General features: G+C 38.2%; 3 protein-coding genes across 4 annotated transcripts in view; 2 read left to right on the top strand and 1 right to left on the bottom strand.

Annotated features, from left to right (window-relative positions):
• Positions 1 to 895, top strand: part of swsap1 (SWIM-type zinc finger 7 associated protein 1) — a 28539-nt gene extending 27644 nt beyond the window's left edge. Inside the window, exon 4 of the mRNA XM_018698596.2 lies at positions 30 to 895. Within this exon, the coding sequence (XP_018554112.2) occupies positions 30 to 110 (81 nt within the window). The 3' untranslated portion in view covers positions 111 to 895. The remainder of the gene's footprint in view (positions 1 to 29) is intronic.
• A 1055-nt stretch (positions 896 to 1950) lies between these two features.
• Positions 1951 to 4313, top strand: elof1 (elongation factor 1). The gene is made up of 4 exons (XM_018698601.2): positions 1951 to 2041; positions 2767 to 2898; positions 2985 to 3055; positions 3487 to 4313. Exons 2-4 carry the CDS (start codon positions 2783 to 2785, stop codon positions 3549 to 3551), a joined length of 252 nt encoding a protein of 83 aa, XP_018554117.1. The 5' UTR covers positions 1951 to 2041; positions 2767 to 2782; the 3' UTR covers positions 3552 to 4313.
• Positions 4312 to 15266, bottom strand: cnn1b (calponin 1, basic, smooth muscle, b). 2 transcript variants are annotated; one of them, XM_018698594.2, is made up of 7 exons: positions 14990 to 15266; positions 9977 to 10098; positions 9779 to 9845; positions 8736 to 8873; positions 8292 to 8408; positions 7878 to 8024; positions 4312 to 6687 (listed from the first exon to the last, which is right to left on the bottom strand). In XM_018698594.2, the coding sequence occupies exons 1-7, from the start codon at positions 15047 to 15049 to the stop codon at positions 6442 to 6444; spliced, it is 897 nt and encodes a 298-aa protein (XP_018554110.1). In that variant the 5' UTR covers positions 15050 to 15266; the 3' UTR covers positions 4312 to 6441. The 2 variants fall into 2 exon arrangements, with proteins under 2 accessions (XP_018554110.1, XP_050929910.1); XM_051073953.1 differs by having other exon boundaries at positions 7878 to 7904.
• Between the last annotated feature and the right edge of the window lie 593 nt (positions 15267 to 15859).

Raw genomic sequence — 15859 nt, 5'->3', positions numbered from 1 at the left:
TCTTGTAAATTGTGTTTCTCATTTCACAGAACAGTGAACCGCAGCTCACTACTGCTGACCCACCTGACTTGCTGAAACTGTCTGCTGTTCTATGCAATGGCAATTTTTAATTATCTGCTTGTATTGGCTTAAGTAGAGGAGGAGCTTCTATTAAAGGAGGTCAGAGGTTAAACTGAAGAGTTGGTCTGTGGTGAAAGTAGGCTTGAATCTTCATCAATAACTCAGTCTTCTTCTTACATGTTAAAAGCTGAATTTATAAATAATATCCATCCAAAATAACAAACACCCACCCTAACCCACAGTCACTGGGTTTTTGCATAAAATATTAGCAAACTTTGGATCTTAGTTTGTGGCTCCACTCTGCTTGTGCAACTCTTACATGACATTTTAGCATTCACCATTATCCCATAATAGCTCCTTATGGCCACAGAGGTCATTAATAGGAAACAGTTACAGAAGCTGTATAGTTTAATGCTCCTCAAAGTTGTAATTGGTTTAAAAGTTATATTATGAATATTATAAATGAAATGTTGATGTTGTGTGCCCTGGTGGCACAAGTCTCTCTATAAAAATTATTATTTGTCAGTAGTATGTGTGTGTATATCTTACTCTGTAAAATAGCAAAGTTACCAAAGCCACCAGCAATAAAACTGGTGATGATGATGATTTACTGTAAGAATACATTGTATTATATAAATGTATAAGAATGTATGAAAATACACAAAAAATACTCAAGCACAGTGCTCTAAAATCTGTAGTTATCTCTCAAATCTGATTTGTATGGTAGTATCACATATTGTCATCTGTATCTGCATAATTCAACTATAATCTTAGTTATTTGATGCTTACACTGTGTAAAATCTAATAAAATTTAATAAATCAGTCAGTAACCATTTCCAGAATTTCTTGAATGTAATCCTTGCTCAAATTTCTTCACATATTTATTTTTAAATTCAATCATAATTTTTGGTAAAAATATACAAAACATTTATATTTTAATTTAATGTTTATTGGCTTCTTTTGTTATGTATCATTATTGATTGTATTGGATAGTAAACATACTGTGTAGTGAAACTGGGATGTTGCAGTTATGTCTGTCACAGGATGTCTCAGTTTATATGCTCTTTGAATCAGATCCCACAAAAGCTCGGCGATAGAACCACCTTGTGAAACACTGACACTCCTCTTGCACCACATCAATTCTCAGCAGCAGTTTCTTTGACTGCCACAGCGAGACTATTTCTACTTCATCTATTTCTGTGGCTCTGTGGCACACCAGGATCCACACACACACACACACACACACAGAGAGAGAGAGAGAGAGAGAGTTATTATTTTCTTCACTACACTTTAACCTTGAGCTGCCAGTTTAGCCAAGCAGATTTTTTAAAAAAAAATCTATTTCTTGCTATTTTTCAGAGGCAAAGGGCTGTTTGGAAACTTGCTTGCCACCACTATCACATATCTGTCATTTTGGTTATTTCTGAACTTTTATGGACACAGAAATTAATTATATCGTCCATTAACTAGTATGCCAGTCATATCACCACTTCATGGAGGATCAGAGACTTGATGACTCGAACATTTTCCTGGTTAATTAATGAAAAGAGACATTTAGTCATTGGGGAAGAGGCTAAAAGAGAGAAAGTAATTTCACAGTGCGCATTCTCTTAAAACTGTAACTGCAGTTCAGAATCTGGCAGTAATCTGTTGACAATAATTGTTTCTTGACACAGGATTGTGGTTATACTGCATTAAGTTTCAAACGACATATTCTGCGGTTTAATTTTGGGGAATATTTGGGGAAGAGGAGCTATTATCATTTGAACAATATTGTATTCGTACCACCGCTAGAGGAGGGAGCTAACTTAGAAGAACTGGACTGCTACTGGATACAGATGACTGTCAATCTTCACTTCTGAGCCAATCATAACCCGGACAAATTTTCAACTAACCAATAAGAGGCGGCCCCGGAGAGACGCTGCATCCGGCGCTAGTTGAGTATACAAAGCATCCTCCTCCGCTGCAAGACATCCCTTTGGTAAGACAACGGCCGTGTCATTAAGCAAACACTAGATTCTGCAGCCCAAGACAGATGAAACACGCACCGTAGCTTCGCCTTTTACCCTGACAGTCGTCTTTAAAAGCATTTTTATGTCAGGCGCTATCACAAGCTAGCAGCTGTTAGCGAGTTAGCTCGCTAGCGTGAAGCCGTATCTTTTTGGCGCTTGCAGTGGACGTGTTTTTTCTGGTCCTGTCTTGTGTTAGTTGAGCGGTTTGGCAGAAATTTCATCTGCAAGCAGGGAGTAGGGTTGTAATAAAACACAGTTAAGATGTTGTTATATATATATATAAGGGTAACGTTAATTAGTGGAGTAACTTATCAAAAGATTCGTCCTGTGATTTTACCTGCCCGTGAACCAGGTGGGCAGTGAATACAAGCAACCTGTTACTGATAAACAACTATGATTGAATTTATGTTTTTTTTTTTTTCGATTCAAGGGTCAGTTATGTAACTGATGCCTTAAAACACTTGCTGTTAAGTAAAGATAACGTGTATGACTGTAACAATGGCTCAATGAAATACTTGACAATGTGGGCAGATTTTCTTTAATTCATCAGTACAGACACACGGGAACGTACACTCGGGCACTTTGGCATCTCTTTGTGAAAGAGTTTATCAGACAATGCAGAGTGAATGAAGTGTGTGGTAATGCCCATGGCTGATGGAAAAAGACTAAATTATTAAATTGTCTTTTACTGCAGAGATACAAGAGTACAAATGGGGCGCAGAAAGTCGAAGAGGAAGCCACCGCCTAAGAAAAAAATGACGGGTAACCTGGACACTCAGTTCACTTGCCCGTTCTGTAACCACGAGAAATCCTGCGATGTCAAAATGTAAGTTCAGCTCAGTACAACATCACAATGCTTTCAAAAAACAGAGGAATGCATCGTGAACAACTAATCACACTCCTTTTTCCCAGGGAACGAACCCGCAACACAGGGATCATATCGTGCAGTGTTTGTTTGGAGGAGTTCCAGACTCCAATAACCTGTATCCTTTTAACCATCAAAAATGGCAGCATCAAGTTCAACTGATTGCAGTTACTTTCACCTGCCAAGGAGATTTGTTTTTGATCCTGTTTGCTTGTATTTTAGTTGGAGGGACATTGTAAAGTCTTGTGAAATCAAATAATGTAGAAAATGTGGTCACGAGCCAAGAAACAAGTGATTTGTTTTTGGTTTGAATCCAGGAATTTTAATATGCATTTCTAACTAGTGCACGGTGGAGATTTTGGATGGATTTTGGATTACTTGTACTACTTTCTAATGAATTACTGCACGAACTTGAATGGAAAAATCCTGAATATGGATGTCTTGATTGTCTATAGGTGTGCTTTCGTGCAGACAAAGTACACTGTAATGCTAACTTTAGTGCGTGTCTTGTGTGTACATTTGGAATGTCCCTTAACCTTTCCTCAACAGATCTGTCTGAACCAGTGGATGTTTACAGTGATTGGATCGATGCCTGTGAAGCAGCCAATCAGTAGTACTGTTTTGCTGTGACTCACCTTTTCTCTAACCTCACTCACGTTTCACCCCTTTGATTAGTCTGGTGAATCAGTTCCCTTTTAGTTAGCACCATGTAGCAAAGCATTCTGTTTTTCTGTAATAGTGTGATATGTTTAGTTTCATTCTGCCACAGTGTGGCTTGCAGAGCATGTCACATTCCTCTGGCTGGGCCGGAGTGTCACCATGTTGTTTTGACAGTACCCTGTATACATCACAGTTCTCAGTGTAAAGGTTTTCATGTCTCATTTCAGTGATTTGCTTAAGGAAATTGTTGTTTTCTTTTACATTAGATCAAGATGTTTTCTCTTTTTCTGGACCAAAATGTCATATAATTATGTTTAGAGTGTAACCTGACTGATATTTCTACTAGTGTAAAACATTCCATTTTCTTTATTTGTACTTGTGATCTATAGATGGAAATTATTTTTCTCAGTAGGTCATTGCAGGGTTGTATGCAGATTATGACATATAGACACACGTGTTACTTTTGTGGAAGTAGTGTTTTAGTTTACAACCCTGTCACTAATGCACTGAATTATTTTGTTGTTGTTGTTTTTTTTTTTTTTAACAAACTGCCAAATTATTCATTTTTTGGGACCAGTATATATATTTGTACTGCAAAATTTTATTTTCCTTTTTAAAATCACAATCATGTAATTTCTATTACACTACTTTTGTGTATTTCACATTTACTGCGTTTGATGTAATGACAGTAATGAGAAAATTAAACCAGAACCATATTTTTGAAGTGTTTTTTTTATTGCACAAATGTCATGTTTAGTGAAAGGCATAGAGAAAAAAAAATCAAGAGGTTAGCAAAGATGTATAGTTTGAACAAAGCCAACACATTAGGGTGAAATGTTACCATACATTTACTCAACATTGTTGCCATTTTAGTTATCACAGGGTAGTAATGTTGATAAATGAATGAACTGTAGAAAAAAAAAAAAATCGACATTCCTACATTTGGAAAAAAAGGAATGTTTGTCATTGTGATGGATTGAACTTACAGTAAATGTACATGTACTGTTTGCCACTAGATGGCGCCCTGCTACATGTCCAACATCATGTTGCTGAAAGACCAGGAAATTACCAGGAGCTCAAATATGTTGGTCCATTTAGTGCATGGGCACAAACATGAAGCTTGTTTAATGTTTACTTTCAACACTAATTCAAAGCCAATAAATCTGAATTCTCTACAAAAACTACAGAGGTTTTGACGTGTAACACCACACCACAAGTGTCATGATCATCTTCTGTTTCTAACTTTGTAAGTGCAGTACATTTCTGCACTCTAATGTGTTGAAAATGAATCCTGTGACAGCTAGTGGCACCTCTAACCTTACAACAACATTACATTCAAGACAAAGACATTCGGTGGGATAACAGTATGATGCATATTCGAAAGGAGAATGTCATCTGTATATTTGGCATGATTCACATTAGCAATAATCACAAACACAAGCACCTGGGTCTGCTTTGATATTGCCATTTACTGCCAGTGGTGGACAAAGTACTCAGACATTAGTTAAAGTAGCAATACCACAATGTAAAAATACTCCTATTGCATTACCTGCAAAATGTACTTAAAGTATGAAAAGTGAAAGTACTCAATGCAGAAAAATGATCCTTGTGTTTGTTAAATGATTATAACAAATGTTATAAACTCATCTGTTTTGTATGTAGAATCTTATTTGGTAAAGTAATCAGAACTGACAAATGTAGTGGAGTATAAGTATAAAGTAGCATCAAATGGAAAAGTTCAAGTACCTCAAATTTGTACCTAAGTACAGTAACTGAGTAACTGTACTTAGTTACATCCCTCCACTGTTTACTGTGCACAAGGTGAGGCCAGGTAAAGTGCAAATGGAGCAACATCACTAAAGCCAAAGTTCACTGAGGCATAAGGCAAGTAGGAAATGTTTCCAAAGGGATGGAAGAAAAGATAACAGGACTAGCAGTACAAAAACTACTGGGGACTAAGTTTACCCTAACATCAAACTGGATATCACAACACCTACATTTACTCTTTTATTTCATAAATGTATTGTCTGACAGACCCCACTACTTTTTCTAAATACATCCTCAAAAACCAAAGACTCATGCCGCACACAAGCCAAGTAAATTAGCCCTAGTACACTGGCAAAAATGGGTAATTTGGCAGGCTTGTGAACATGACTATTTCTCAGCGCAGGTGCTCACAAAACAAAGCAATGTCCGCACAAAGCTACAAGTCTTTCTGCATCGTCCGCCCTGGTTCAGTCTGAGGACCCGGAGCTTCTGTGTCAGCCCGAGCAGTGGAATCCTAGAGCCTGTGGAGCTCCGACGTGGACTCTGTTCCAACTGGGTCAAAGTTCAATAGCACCAACACGGTCGCTTGTTTCCTTTCAAGGAACTTTTGAATTCTGCTTCGTCAGTGTTCAAACTGGACTGGAAGGGTGGGGAGGTGAGGCGGGGGGCATTAACAGTTAAAAATCTCTAATAATGCAAGTAGAAAAAGCAGTAGAAAAAAATCTATAAATAGCAAAGGTCATTAATCTCATCTTCTGAGTGTTTGGATATTTTTAGCATTAATACAATTCATCAGCATGATGAGATACAGAGATTGGCCACTGCATGAATTTTTTTGACATAAGGTCAGTGTAAACATATATTTTTGTTTTACTCATGGAAAGAAAAACAATATATTCCTAAGAGTAAAAATATGTTAAGGAAAAATTGGGGAATAAAGACGACAATGACGTCAATCAGTGTTAAATAACAGTCTGGGAGGTTTGCTCATCACAAAGACAGTTGTGGTTGGTTGTCTGAAGTTAAAGCAAAGAAGGGGGAGGAAGAGGAGGGGCGGTGAGGCTGTCCGTGGTTTTTTTAATCAGAGTACTGGTTGTAGCCGTCAAACTCCACCTCACTCCCGTTGTTATAGTAGGTCTCGGTGGGGTTGGTGCAGTACTTGTTGTCGTAGACCTGGCGGGGCAGGCCGTAGGTGGTCATGCCCTGCTGGGAGGCCACTTTGTTGGTGCCCATCTGCAGAGAGATGGTGGTGGTGTCACAGTTTTCCAGCTCCAGCTTCTTGTCAAAGATGTGCCTCCTGGTTCCTGGAGCTGTCATTCCAGACTGGGGGACAGAAAGAAAGAGAAGAGGTTTTAAAAGAAAAAAAGAAAACGTTCTAATGTAGATATAGTTTCTCAAAGCATCTTAAACAGGCAATGAATACCGACATGAATATATCTACTAAATTCAAAGAATAAGGCTGGTGATACTGTATATTTTTCTACTTGTCAACATCCCCCTCTGTGCTCTAGGGCTTTACTGTTGTTAAAAACACAACAATGAGCTACACTGTTGCACTGGGTGGACATGCTCTTCATTATGATGGACACAGGCACTGTAGTTTATTTGTCAAACCCACGTAAAGTGGCCTGCTGCCAGAAATACTTATGTTTCCCAGCCTTTTTTGTCTGATGTAACACCAAAGCTCTGTCAGATGAAATCACGTTCCCAATGTGTTCACTTGAATTGATTTTAAACTGGATGTCATTTAACACTATTAATTGTGCAAAAGAGGATATTGTATCAAATTGAACTGCCAGCATTTAGACTGGTTTGGTCAAGTTTGACATACTATTACCTTGAAGTGGCAGGAGTCAGATGGTTCAGCTATTAATCCATCACTTTTAGCTATATCTCAACCAATCATTCATCACATTTAGCAAACTATTTTAACCATATGACAATGTGATTTCAACAATCCATTCATTACTTACAACTATTAATAGTTTAGCTAAATAAAAATTAATACCAAGCTTAAAGTTTATTTAGCTTTTTTTTAGATATCCATTTAAACCATTTTATCTAATTTACACATATTCTCAGGTTTTCTTAAAATTCAACCTGCTTTTCAAATTATATGAGCCACTCCCTGGCAACTGCAGAGTTACCTTGTGATATCCCTGGTTGGAAATCACTGTGATAGAGCATGAAATGTGTATTAATCCACAGCTGAAAATAGTCCCCAATAAACTCACTATTTTTAATCGTGATGAAGTAACTTTTGCTACAAACTACAGTGCCCAAGTGTTTCATGAAAAAGAGGGAAAAAAGGTGTGTCTCCAACAGCCTATAGGCCCAAAAACTACCAAACAGATTGTTAGTTTTGTTTTGTTTTTTTACATGGGAATTGTTGACAGTAAGAAAGTAACACCAGCCTTACTTTTTCAATCAATTAATCTTAAGACTAAAATTTAACCTGGTAAAATGGATGAATAACACCATTATTTCAGAGTATATTGAGTCTCTCTCCTCACCTGGCTGGCACCCTTGTTGGTACCCATCTGTAGGCTGATAGTAGATTGGTCCAGTGGGTTGTCCATGCCTATCTTGGCATCATACAGATGGCGTCGTGTGCCGTAGGAAGTCATACCCTTTTGGCTGGCAAGCTTGTTGGTACCCATCTAGAGATATAGCAAAATGGAACGAACTAAATAGCTGAAAACACTCACGGTAGTTTGAGGATATAGCTGTCACTTTGGACAGTATCTGTATCTGACAGTAATAGGTAAGGGGAATAAAATGTTCAGGTGAAGATTCATTCAGCATGAGTCCAGCAGGGGGCACAATTACAATCCACTGGGAAGTGTCTGCCATTTCTGGATACATGGATCTAAAATCCCATATGCAACCATGGCTAATATAACAGTCGATTAGTCTGTTGTTCTGACCTGCAGGCCTATGATGTTGCGTCCCTCTCTGAGCTTCTCTGGAGCAAAGCGGCGCTGCTGTTTCTCAGCGTACTTCACTCCTAAGTCGTACTTGGAGTGGAAACCTTTGGACTTGGCCTGAGAGAAATAAGTGGCAAAGTCAGAAAGGAAAATGGTGGTAAGAGAGTATTTTTCATACCCATATTGTTTTTATTATGCTAGTGCTGTTGCCATATTGTTCTAGTCGATGCAATTCAAAGCACTCACATAGGTAAATGAATGGTTGTAACATGCACAGTATATAACTATCACTATACTTATGTGCAGTCATTTCTTATGGTGTCTGTGGTGTTATTCCTGTTTTGTTTCTGTTGGGTTGGTTGCACCTGGTGCTCCAACAACAGATGTCACTGAAACTGTGTGTGTGTGTGTGTGTGTGTTGTTTGTGTGTTTATTTGCCCTCACCATCCCAGCCAGAGCGATGAGTGTGCACTGGACCTGAGTGTGGTTGACATTCTCAAACAGATCGTTGGCCTCAAAGATGTCATGTGGCTTCAGGCCGTACTCTGTGATCGCACGGACAAAATTCCCTATGTTTTCCAGCTGAAAAAGAAAGCAGAGAGAAAAGTGGAAATATTTCTATACAGCCTTGTGTAGCTTGTTACATCTTGAATACAGCTGTAAATAGTCAAACAATGATCTGCAACCGTTGGTATGTTTTAAAGTGATAGTTCTACATTTAGTTGGATTAGGAGATTGATATATAACTTACATCTGTATGGTGAATATAAAGCTACTGCTAGCAGCCAGTTAGCTTAGCTCAGTACAGTAAAACAGAGAATGGGGAGAAACAGCTAGCCTGAGATATAGAGTAATAATAAGTGAGCTTTGGAGGCAATAATAAGCTAATTTTGTCACCTAAGATAACTAGCTGCTGGCGGTAGCTTCATATTTGCCATACAGAAATTAGAATGGTATTGATTTTATCATCTAAAAACTCTCCCCAACACCGTGAATTATCCCAAGACGTGGAACTAATGCTTTGATATTGTGATAATAGTTTGGTGTGGACACCATAAAGAATAAATAAGATCCTAATAAACTTCAAAGAAATGCAATTAAATGACAACTGCTGAATACTGACAGTATCCTTAGGCTTTTTCTTCAGCTGTGCATTGCCCTTATAATGTCTGACCCCGTCTGAAAGCCTGAATATGTGTGCATTCATTTGCAACAGTGTTAACATCACAGTGAGTATTTTTGAAAAGAGCTTTCATCAACCCTTAGAAGCAAAGTTTGCTTTTTCAGTCCTGTAAAAGGCTAATAAATGCCACGCTGAGTTGGGCTTCATTTGATATGGCAGCTATTTTATGGAATGTAAATACACTCTGTGTTGTCAGTGCCAATATGGCAGACTAACTAAGTTCCACATGCTCTGGAAAACGTTCCTGACTTTGAGACTAGCAGGACAAATAAGGCTTTTTTTTTCCATGGAGCTGGTGCATTACCTGGTGCCAGTTTTGACTGGAGCGGTTGATCTTTTTCACAGAACCTGGCTGGAGAACATTAATGAGTCTACAAAGAAAGAGACACAGAATTCAAGAAACTTTTTTAGAGCGACTTTAGAGGGACAGTCACCAATAATATTAATGAAATGCACATGATCCAAATTCTCAAGTTCGTCCTCCCAGTGTCTCTGCACTCACTCGCACAACAGGACTCCATCCTTTAGACTCTCCATAAAGTTGTCCCCCATCCTCTTGCCGGTCACATCCTGAATCCACATTCTCAGCTCCTCCTCCTTCTGCGGGTCATATTTTCCTGCCAGCTAATGAGGGGAACAGAGGTCAGAGGTCAAACATTAGATTTTATTTTTGCCTTAAAATTGTAATAAAATATACATTCTGTCATTCTAAGAAGCATAAAACTGAAAATATATCAATAAAAATGATGGACAAATTGGCTGTTGTACCTTGTAGTACAACAAAATATGTTAATCTATACAGCAAACCTCATCCAATATTGTGTATTGGAATATAAATACCATTCCAGATTATTCACATTTAGCATTTTTAGTTAAGCTGTAATACGTACTTTATTTAAAAGGGACAATAGGAATTTCCTTGAGAAAAGCTCCATTAAAACCAGTATATAATATAAGTGAGTAATTACTAAACATTTTATTCTCCATATTTCTTTTACATTTTTTGGATGTTCAGGTAACCTCCAGTACACTAACAAAAATACTTGGATTAATACTTGAATGAATCAGAGGTGTAGCAGTTGAAATCTGTTTCTGTTCCCTGGTAACTAATTAAACAGTTCATTCCAAGAAACTTCCTCTGAAGTTATTTGGAAATTACACACCCATAAAACAAAGCATTACCCTTCTGATTTTGACTGGGAAGGATAAAGTGAAATTCTTACCAGCGACTGAATAGAAGCAGTAGAGGACCTGTCACTTAAAATATATATAGCGCTTTCTTTCGTGTTTAATCTCAGGTTTTTAGTTCCTACAATAACTCTAGTTTCACTCTTTCTTTTCTCATAAGGGACGGCACACCATGACTGTACTGTCACTGAAAGTCTTACTGTATAATAAAAGAGCACTTTGAGATGAGGGGTATAAAAAGAACAGGAAGAAAAATGAAAATGAAAAAGGCCTATGGACATTCCTACTTGGAGAAACACACTGGCCTCTCTCTCTTCTCTCCATGTAGTTCCTTATTGGCACAAACACGTTGCCCTAATACTTTGAATTCTGGCTGGGGTTTAAGGCTGTCCCCCTCCCCTCCCCTGCATGTGCACGTGCACACGCACACACACACACACACACACACACACACCCTCACCCCTTTTCCTGAATGTTCTGCAGATAAGTCTTCACAGTCTGGGATCAGCAGCCAACACAAACAAGTATTTCAAAGCAGCAGGGATAGCGTAGCTTCCAGTCCATCACACCAAACTTGGGAGAAACAGCTTTCCCAAACACTCCTCCCTCTCCCTCTGACTGTCTCGCTCTCAGTCTCCTATTGGCCTAGCTCATATTTCTCTCTCCCTCTCTTTCTCTCTCTCCCTCTGGGTTTTCCAGAATCTGCCCTTTTACAGTGAGTTGACTATTCAGGCAAACCACGTCTGATAAAGACAAGCCAAGATCGACAGGTCCTGCTTCCAGCTGAGGTACTTGAGCTCACAGTTTGATTTAGCTGTGTTGTTCTTTTCATAGTAGAGCTCAGGAATAAGGTCAGAACTGGCTGTTTTCTGAACTCTGGAAGACATTTTTTATTCACAAACATGAATCACAAAAGGTGAACAAGATGGAGCACGAATATCCAATTTTAAAACTTTAAAAAACATCAGACAGTTTGTTTCATGTCAGTTGATAAGAGTAGATGGTATTAGTGATGCTGGGTCTACTCAGATCCTTCACATATAGCAAAACAATGCAACTTTTGCTGGAGAAAGGTCACTGTGGACACAAGTGACAATTATAGAAAAATGGCAAGTGCTTATATATACTTAGCATGGGAAGACAAGAGTTATAAAGTCAATAAACTGAGTCAGTAATGTCAGGCATACAACAGTATCTGTCTAAAGTTAGCTGGCATAAGCCTACATCAGCCACCATAAGCTACTGGTCATACCAGACCAAGATCGGCTGTGACAAACCTCCTGACACACTGAAATGAGCCACAGTTTCTTTTTATCACTTATAAATTTAATAATAAACAAAATACTCCATTACAAACAAAAATCCTACTTAAGGACATATATATATATATATATATATATATATATATATATATATATATATATATATATATATATATATATATATATTACACACACACATCTGTTAAATTAAAAAGCTTAATATTATGGAGTAAAAAGTACAATATTTCCCTCTGACATGGAGTGTAGAAGTATATAGTAACATCAAATGGAAATACAAGTACAGCACAAGTACTTCAAAATTCTACTTAAGTACTGTACTGAGGTAAATGTGCAAGCCTACTGAAAGCTGAATGTCTAGTGTCTTAATCTCATTTATTATTGCTCCTGACTCAAATTAACATTTAGACAATTTTAGAATTTAAAAAAAGAGTTGTATTTTAAAAAACAAAAAACAAAACATATGTGTATTTCTTTAGGTGAGGCACTGAAATGTCATTACATTATGTAATGTCATGTATGGATTCAGTCGATCTAGACTTTGCTAACATTGGCTAACATTAGCTAGCATTAGTCACTATAAGCTACTCATCATACCAGACCAAGTAAGGCTAGAGCAGCAAAACCTGCAAGTGTACTGAACTTAGCTATGGTATGTTTGTGTAACATGAATGCAACTTTAACTAACTTTACTAAGAATGTGTTCATTCTTACATTAAGCATTGGTCAACAAATTATATGGAATTACACCAACCATTTGCAATATTACATGTTTGATCTGAGAACAGTTTATCAGTGTAAACATATCTAGCTGTCTGGATGTTTGTAACTGATAAGTGGAACTCTCTATATACACAAAGAAATAGTTCCATTGACCTTATTTCTTTGCAAGTGTAAAATGGATCTGCTGTGTGAGCTGCTGGCGTGGTTTTGTCTCCATCATCTATCTCCTGTCCACCTGTGTTCTGTCAGGACAGTGTTTTGTCATTCTTGACTCCAATGTAAACTGTTTAGAGTGAGGACACTTTCTCAAGTTCCAAGTCAGAGCCCGGTCACTCCTTAAAAGGCCATTAGATTATTCTGATGTACCTGTCAGTCTTCCTGCTGCATCTCTACTCCTCTCTGATGTCATGCTGCTGGAACTTACCATCCCTGCAAGACCCATGAAGCCCAACTAGTGAAATGAAAATTTTATTTCCCCAGCTAACATCCTTTCTATTCTTCAGAAAATAGAGTGCACCACTCTACCAGTCCCTTGTGCACATAATCGACTTGGAAATGGTACGCAGGTGGCAGCAAAATAACAGCCAGACTAGCACCAAAATCTCAAACCTTCATTCCTGACTAAGAGCCTGCTGACTGCTGAATAGCAGTAATGAAAGGAATGTGGGTTTCATGGAGTGCAGTGCACCTCTGTGTGAGATTAAAGTACTGATGAGAGATGGCACTATTCAGGGAAGAGGCCACATCCCTCCAGTACAATAATGACGATGATGATCTGGGTGTTGGAACAGTCACAGGATGACCTTTCTCATCCTGAACACAAACTGTCAGCAGCTCTGACTCATCCTGTACGCGTACAGAGTCACTACTGTCATGATACCACCAGTGCAGAGGCAGAAAAAAAAATCCCCATAATTCTATTGACTGTCACTTATCAACACCTCTTGGTTTTGTCAGGATGCTGACAGCTTAAACTGGAGAAATAGCATGTTCATGCTTTACTGGGTACAATCCCATTCAGTGGTCCAATGCAACTAAGTACATTTACTCAAGTACTGCAATTTGAGGTACTTGTACTTTACTTGACTATTTCTATTTTATTTGCTATCTCAACAACATTTCAGAGGAAAATATTGTACTTTTTACTCCATAACATTACTGTACAGATGTGCAGTACAGTACAGTACTACTCCACACACACACACACACACACACACAAGTTTGACATTGAAGCCATATAAATGGATGATCAGCCTCTGAAATGTGATATTTCAATATTTTTTCAACAACAAACATATATAAAGTGGTTAAAATTAGCTCCAGCTCTACTCCTCAAAGACACCAAACATAACACTTTTACATAAGACTGTGAATACAGGACTAATTGTACTGTTGCATTGTGGTTTTTACTACTTTTAAAGGGTTTTAGTACCTCCACCACTGACCTACTGTCACTCTTTTCAATAAGAACTATCTTCCTCTACAGTCATTATTGTTAATAATATGTGCCCTTCATTCAAGCTTTAAAATCAGAAATACCTTTATAGACATCTTGACTCCAATACCTACCAGCTCATATTAACATGAATGATAAATGATATGTGCTTTCATGTTTCAGTCAGTTTGGTTTCTTAGCCACAGATATAAATGAACCAGTAACAGAAGAATAATATAGCATTTTCAAATTCCCTCCCCCTCATGCTGTGCTCTCACAGACTAAATGCCCTGACCCTTCATAATCGCACAAATAATTTGGCCACTAAGACCTACTTTCAGCTCCAAAACAATCACCTCCCTCACTGTGTGATCTATTATCAAAAAGCACCAGAGCTGTTTCCCATGCACACAACCTGTAATCACACTAGGGCGAGATCACATCATACATTCCTCTTTTTAATTATTTAAACTTAACATGCATTTTAAAAAACCCTGCTTACAGAGTTACAGCTACTTATCACATTCTTGTTAGTTTTGGGGTCGTGTCTTTTCTGTTTGAGGATGAAACACATGCTGACAGGTTCTTCATTGGAACAAGGATGGCTACAGCTTGTTTATACCAACTTTTTATCCAGCAATATCCTATAATCCTACAAGGACTCATTTGACCACAAACCCTACTGCACAGGGTTCTATCTGAAGGAACCCCATCGTGAAGTTAGTAATAACTGCGGAAAAAATATTCAAATAGGGCCACAGAGGGAGTGTTTACAATATTCATCATCATGCTAGTTGACCCTTGGTGGATCCCTGACCCCACTCGAAGAGCTAAAGCACCAGCTACAATGTGTTTGATAAAAAATAATGATGTAAAAATGCAAACTTACCTTACTCTTGACCTCGGCAGAAAGTCCGAAGGCAGGGCCGCTCCTGAAATGTGTTGTCATTCTGTTGTTTTGTCTATTTACAGTGGAGCTGAGGAGGGCTTTAAAAATGGAGAAGCAGGTTACAGCTCTCTGTCCGAAACAGGGGAAACACACAGAGAAAGTCCCGAACAAATCCGTGGGTATCTGTCTTTTTTTTTATTATTATTATTCGTCGCAGTCGTGCTCGGACCTGCTCGTGAGGCTTTTGGACAACTTTCCGACACTTTTCTGAATCTTTTTTAAACTCTTCCCATGTGTGTGCTCTGTGATTGGCCGGGGCCGCCGTCCAATCCGGACGCAGCCCTCTCATCGGGGGGAGTGATGTCACCGCTCGGGTATTAGATTTAATCAGTGTCACTTTTTCCACCTTCAGGCCAGTCAGGGATGCTTTTCACTTGCACTGTGATGCACTTTGCTAAAGTTATGTCATTGTCATGTTCAGCTGTCATAGCCTTAAGATGAATTACAGGGCCAATACCAGACAATTCCCCCTTTTACCTTCACATTACAGTATATCCCGTGACGACTTGTCAAATATTACAGGAATAGTATAAGTAAAATTATACATAATTAACATTGCAATGTCATCTTACAAAAGAAAATATTTAAAACATCAGAGTAAAATGTAGACATTTTAATAGGACTGGACATTACTATGTTACATTAATATGCTTAGATAATGTCAACAACAACAATAATAATGTGCCTGACAGAACGAAGTACTACAATCTAGTGGTGCTAGTATGCTCACAATGATAGATAGATAGATAGATAGATAGATAGATAGATAGATAGATAGATAGATAGATAGATAGATGATTTGACTCCTGT

Source organism: Lates calcarifer, linkage group LG11 (assembly GCF_001640805.2).
Source record: "Lates calcarifer isolate ASB-BC8 linkage group LG11, TLL_Latcal_v3, whole genome shotgun sequence".
Classification (NCBI taxonomy): domain Eukaryota; kingdom Metazoa; phylum Chordata; class Actinopteri; family Centropomidae; genus Lates; species Lates calcarifer.
The sequence above is the reverse complement of the archived record's forward strand: the minus strand, read 5'-3'. Positions and strand labels throughout refer to the sequence as shown.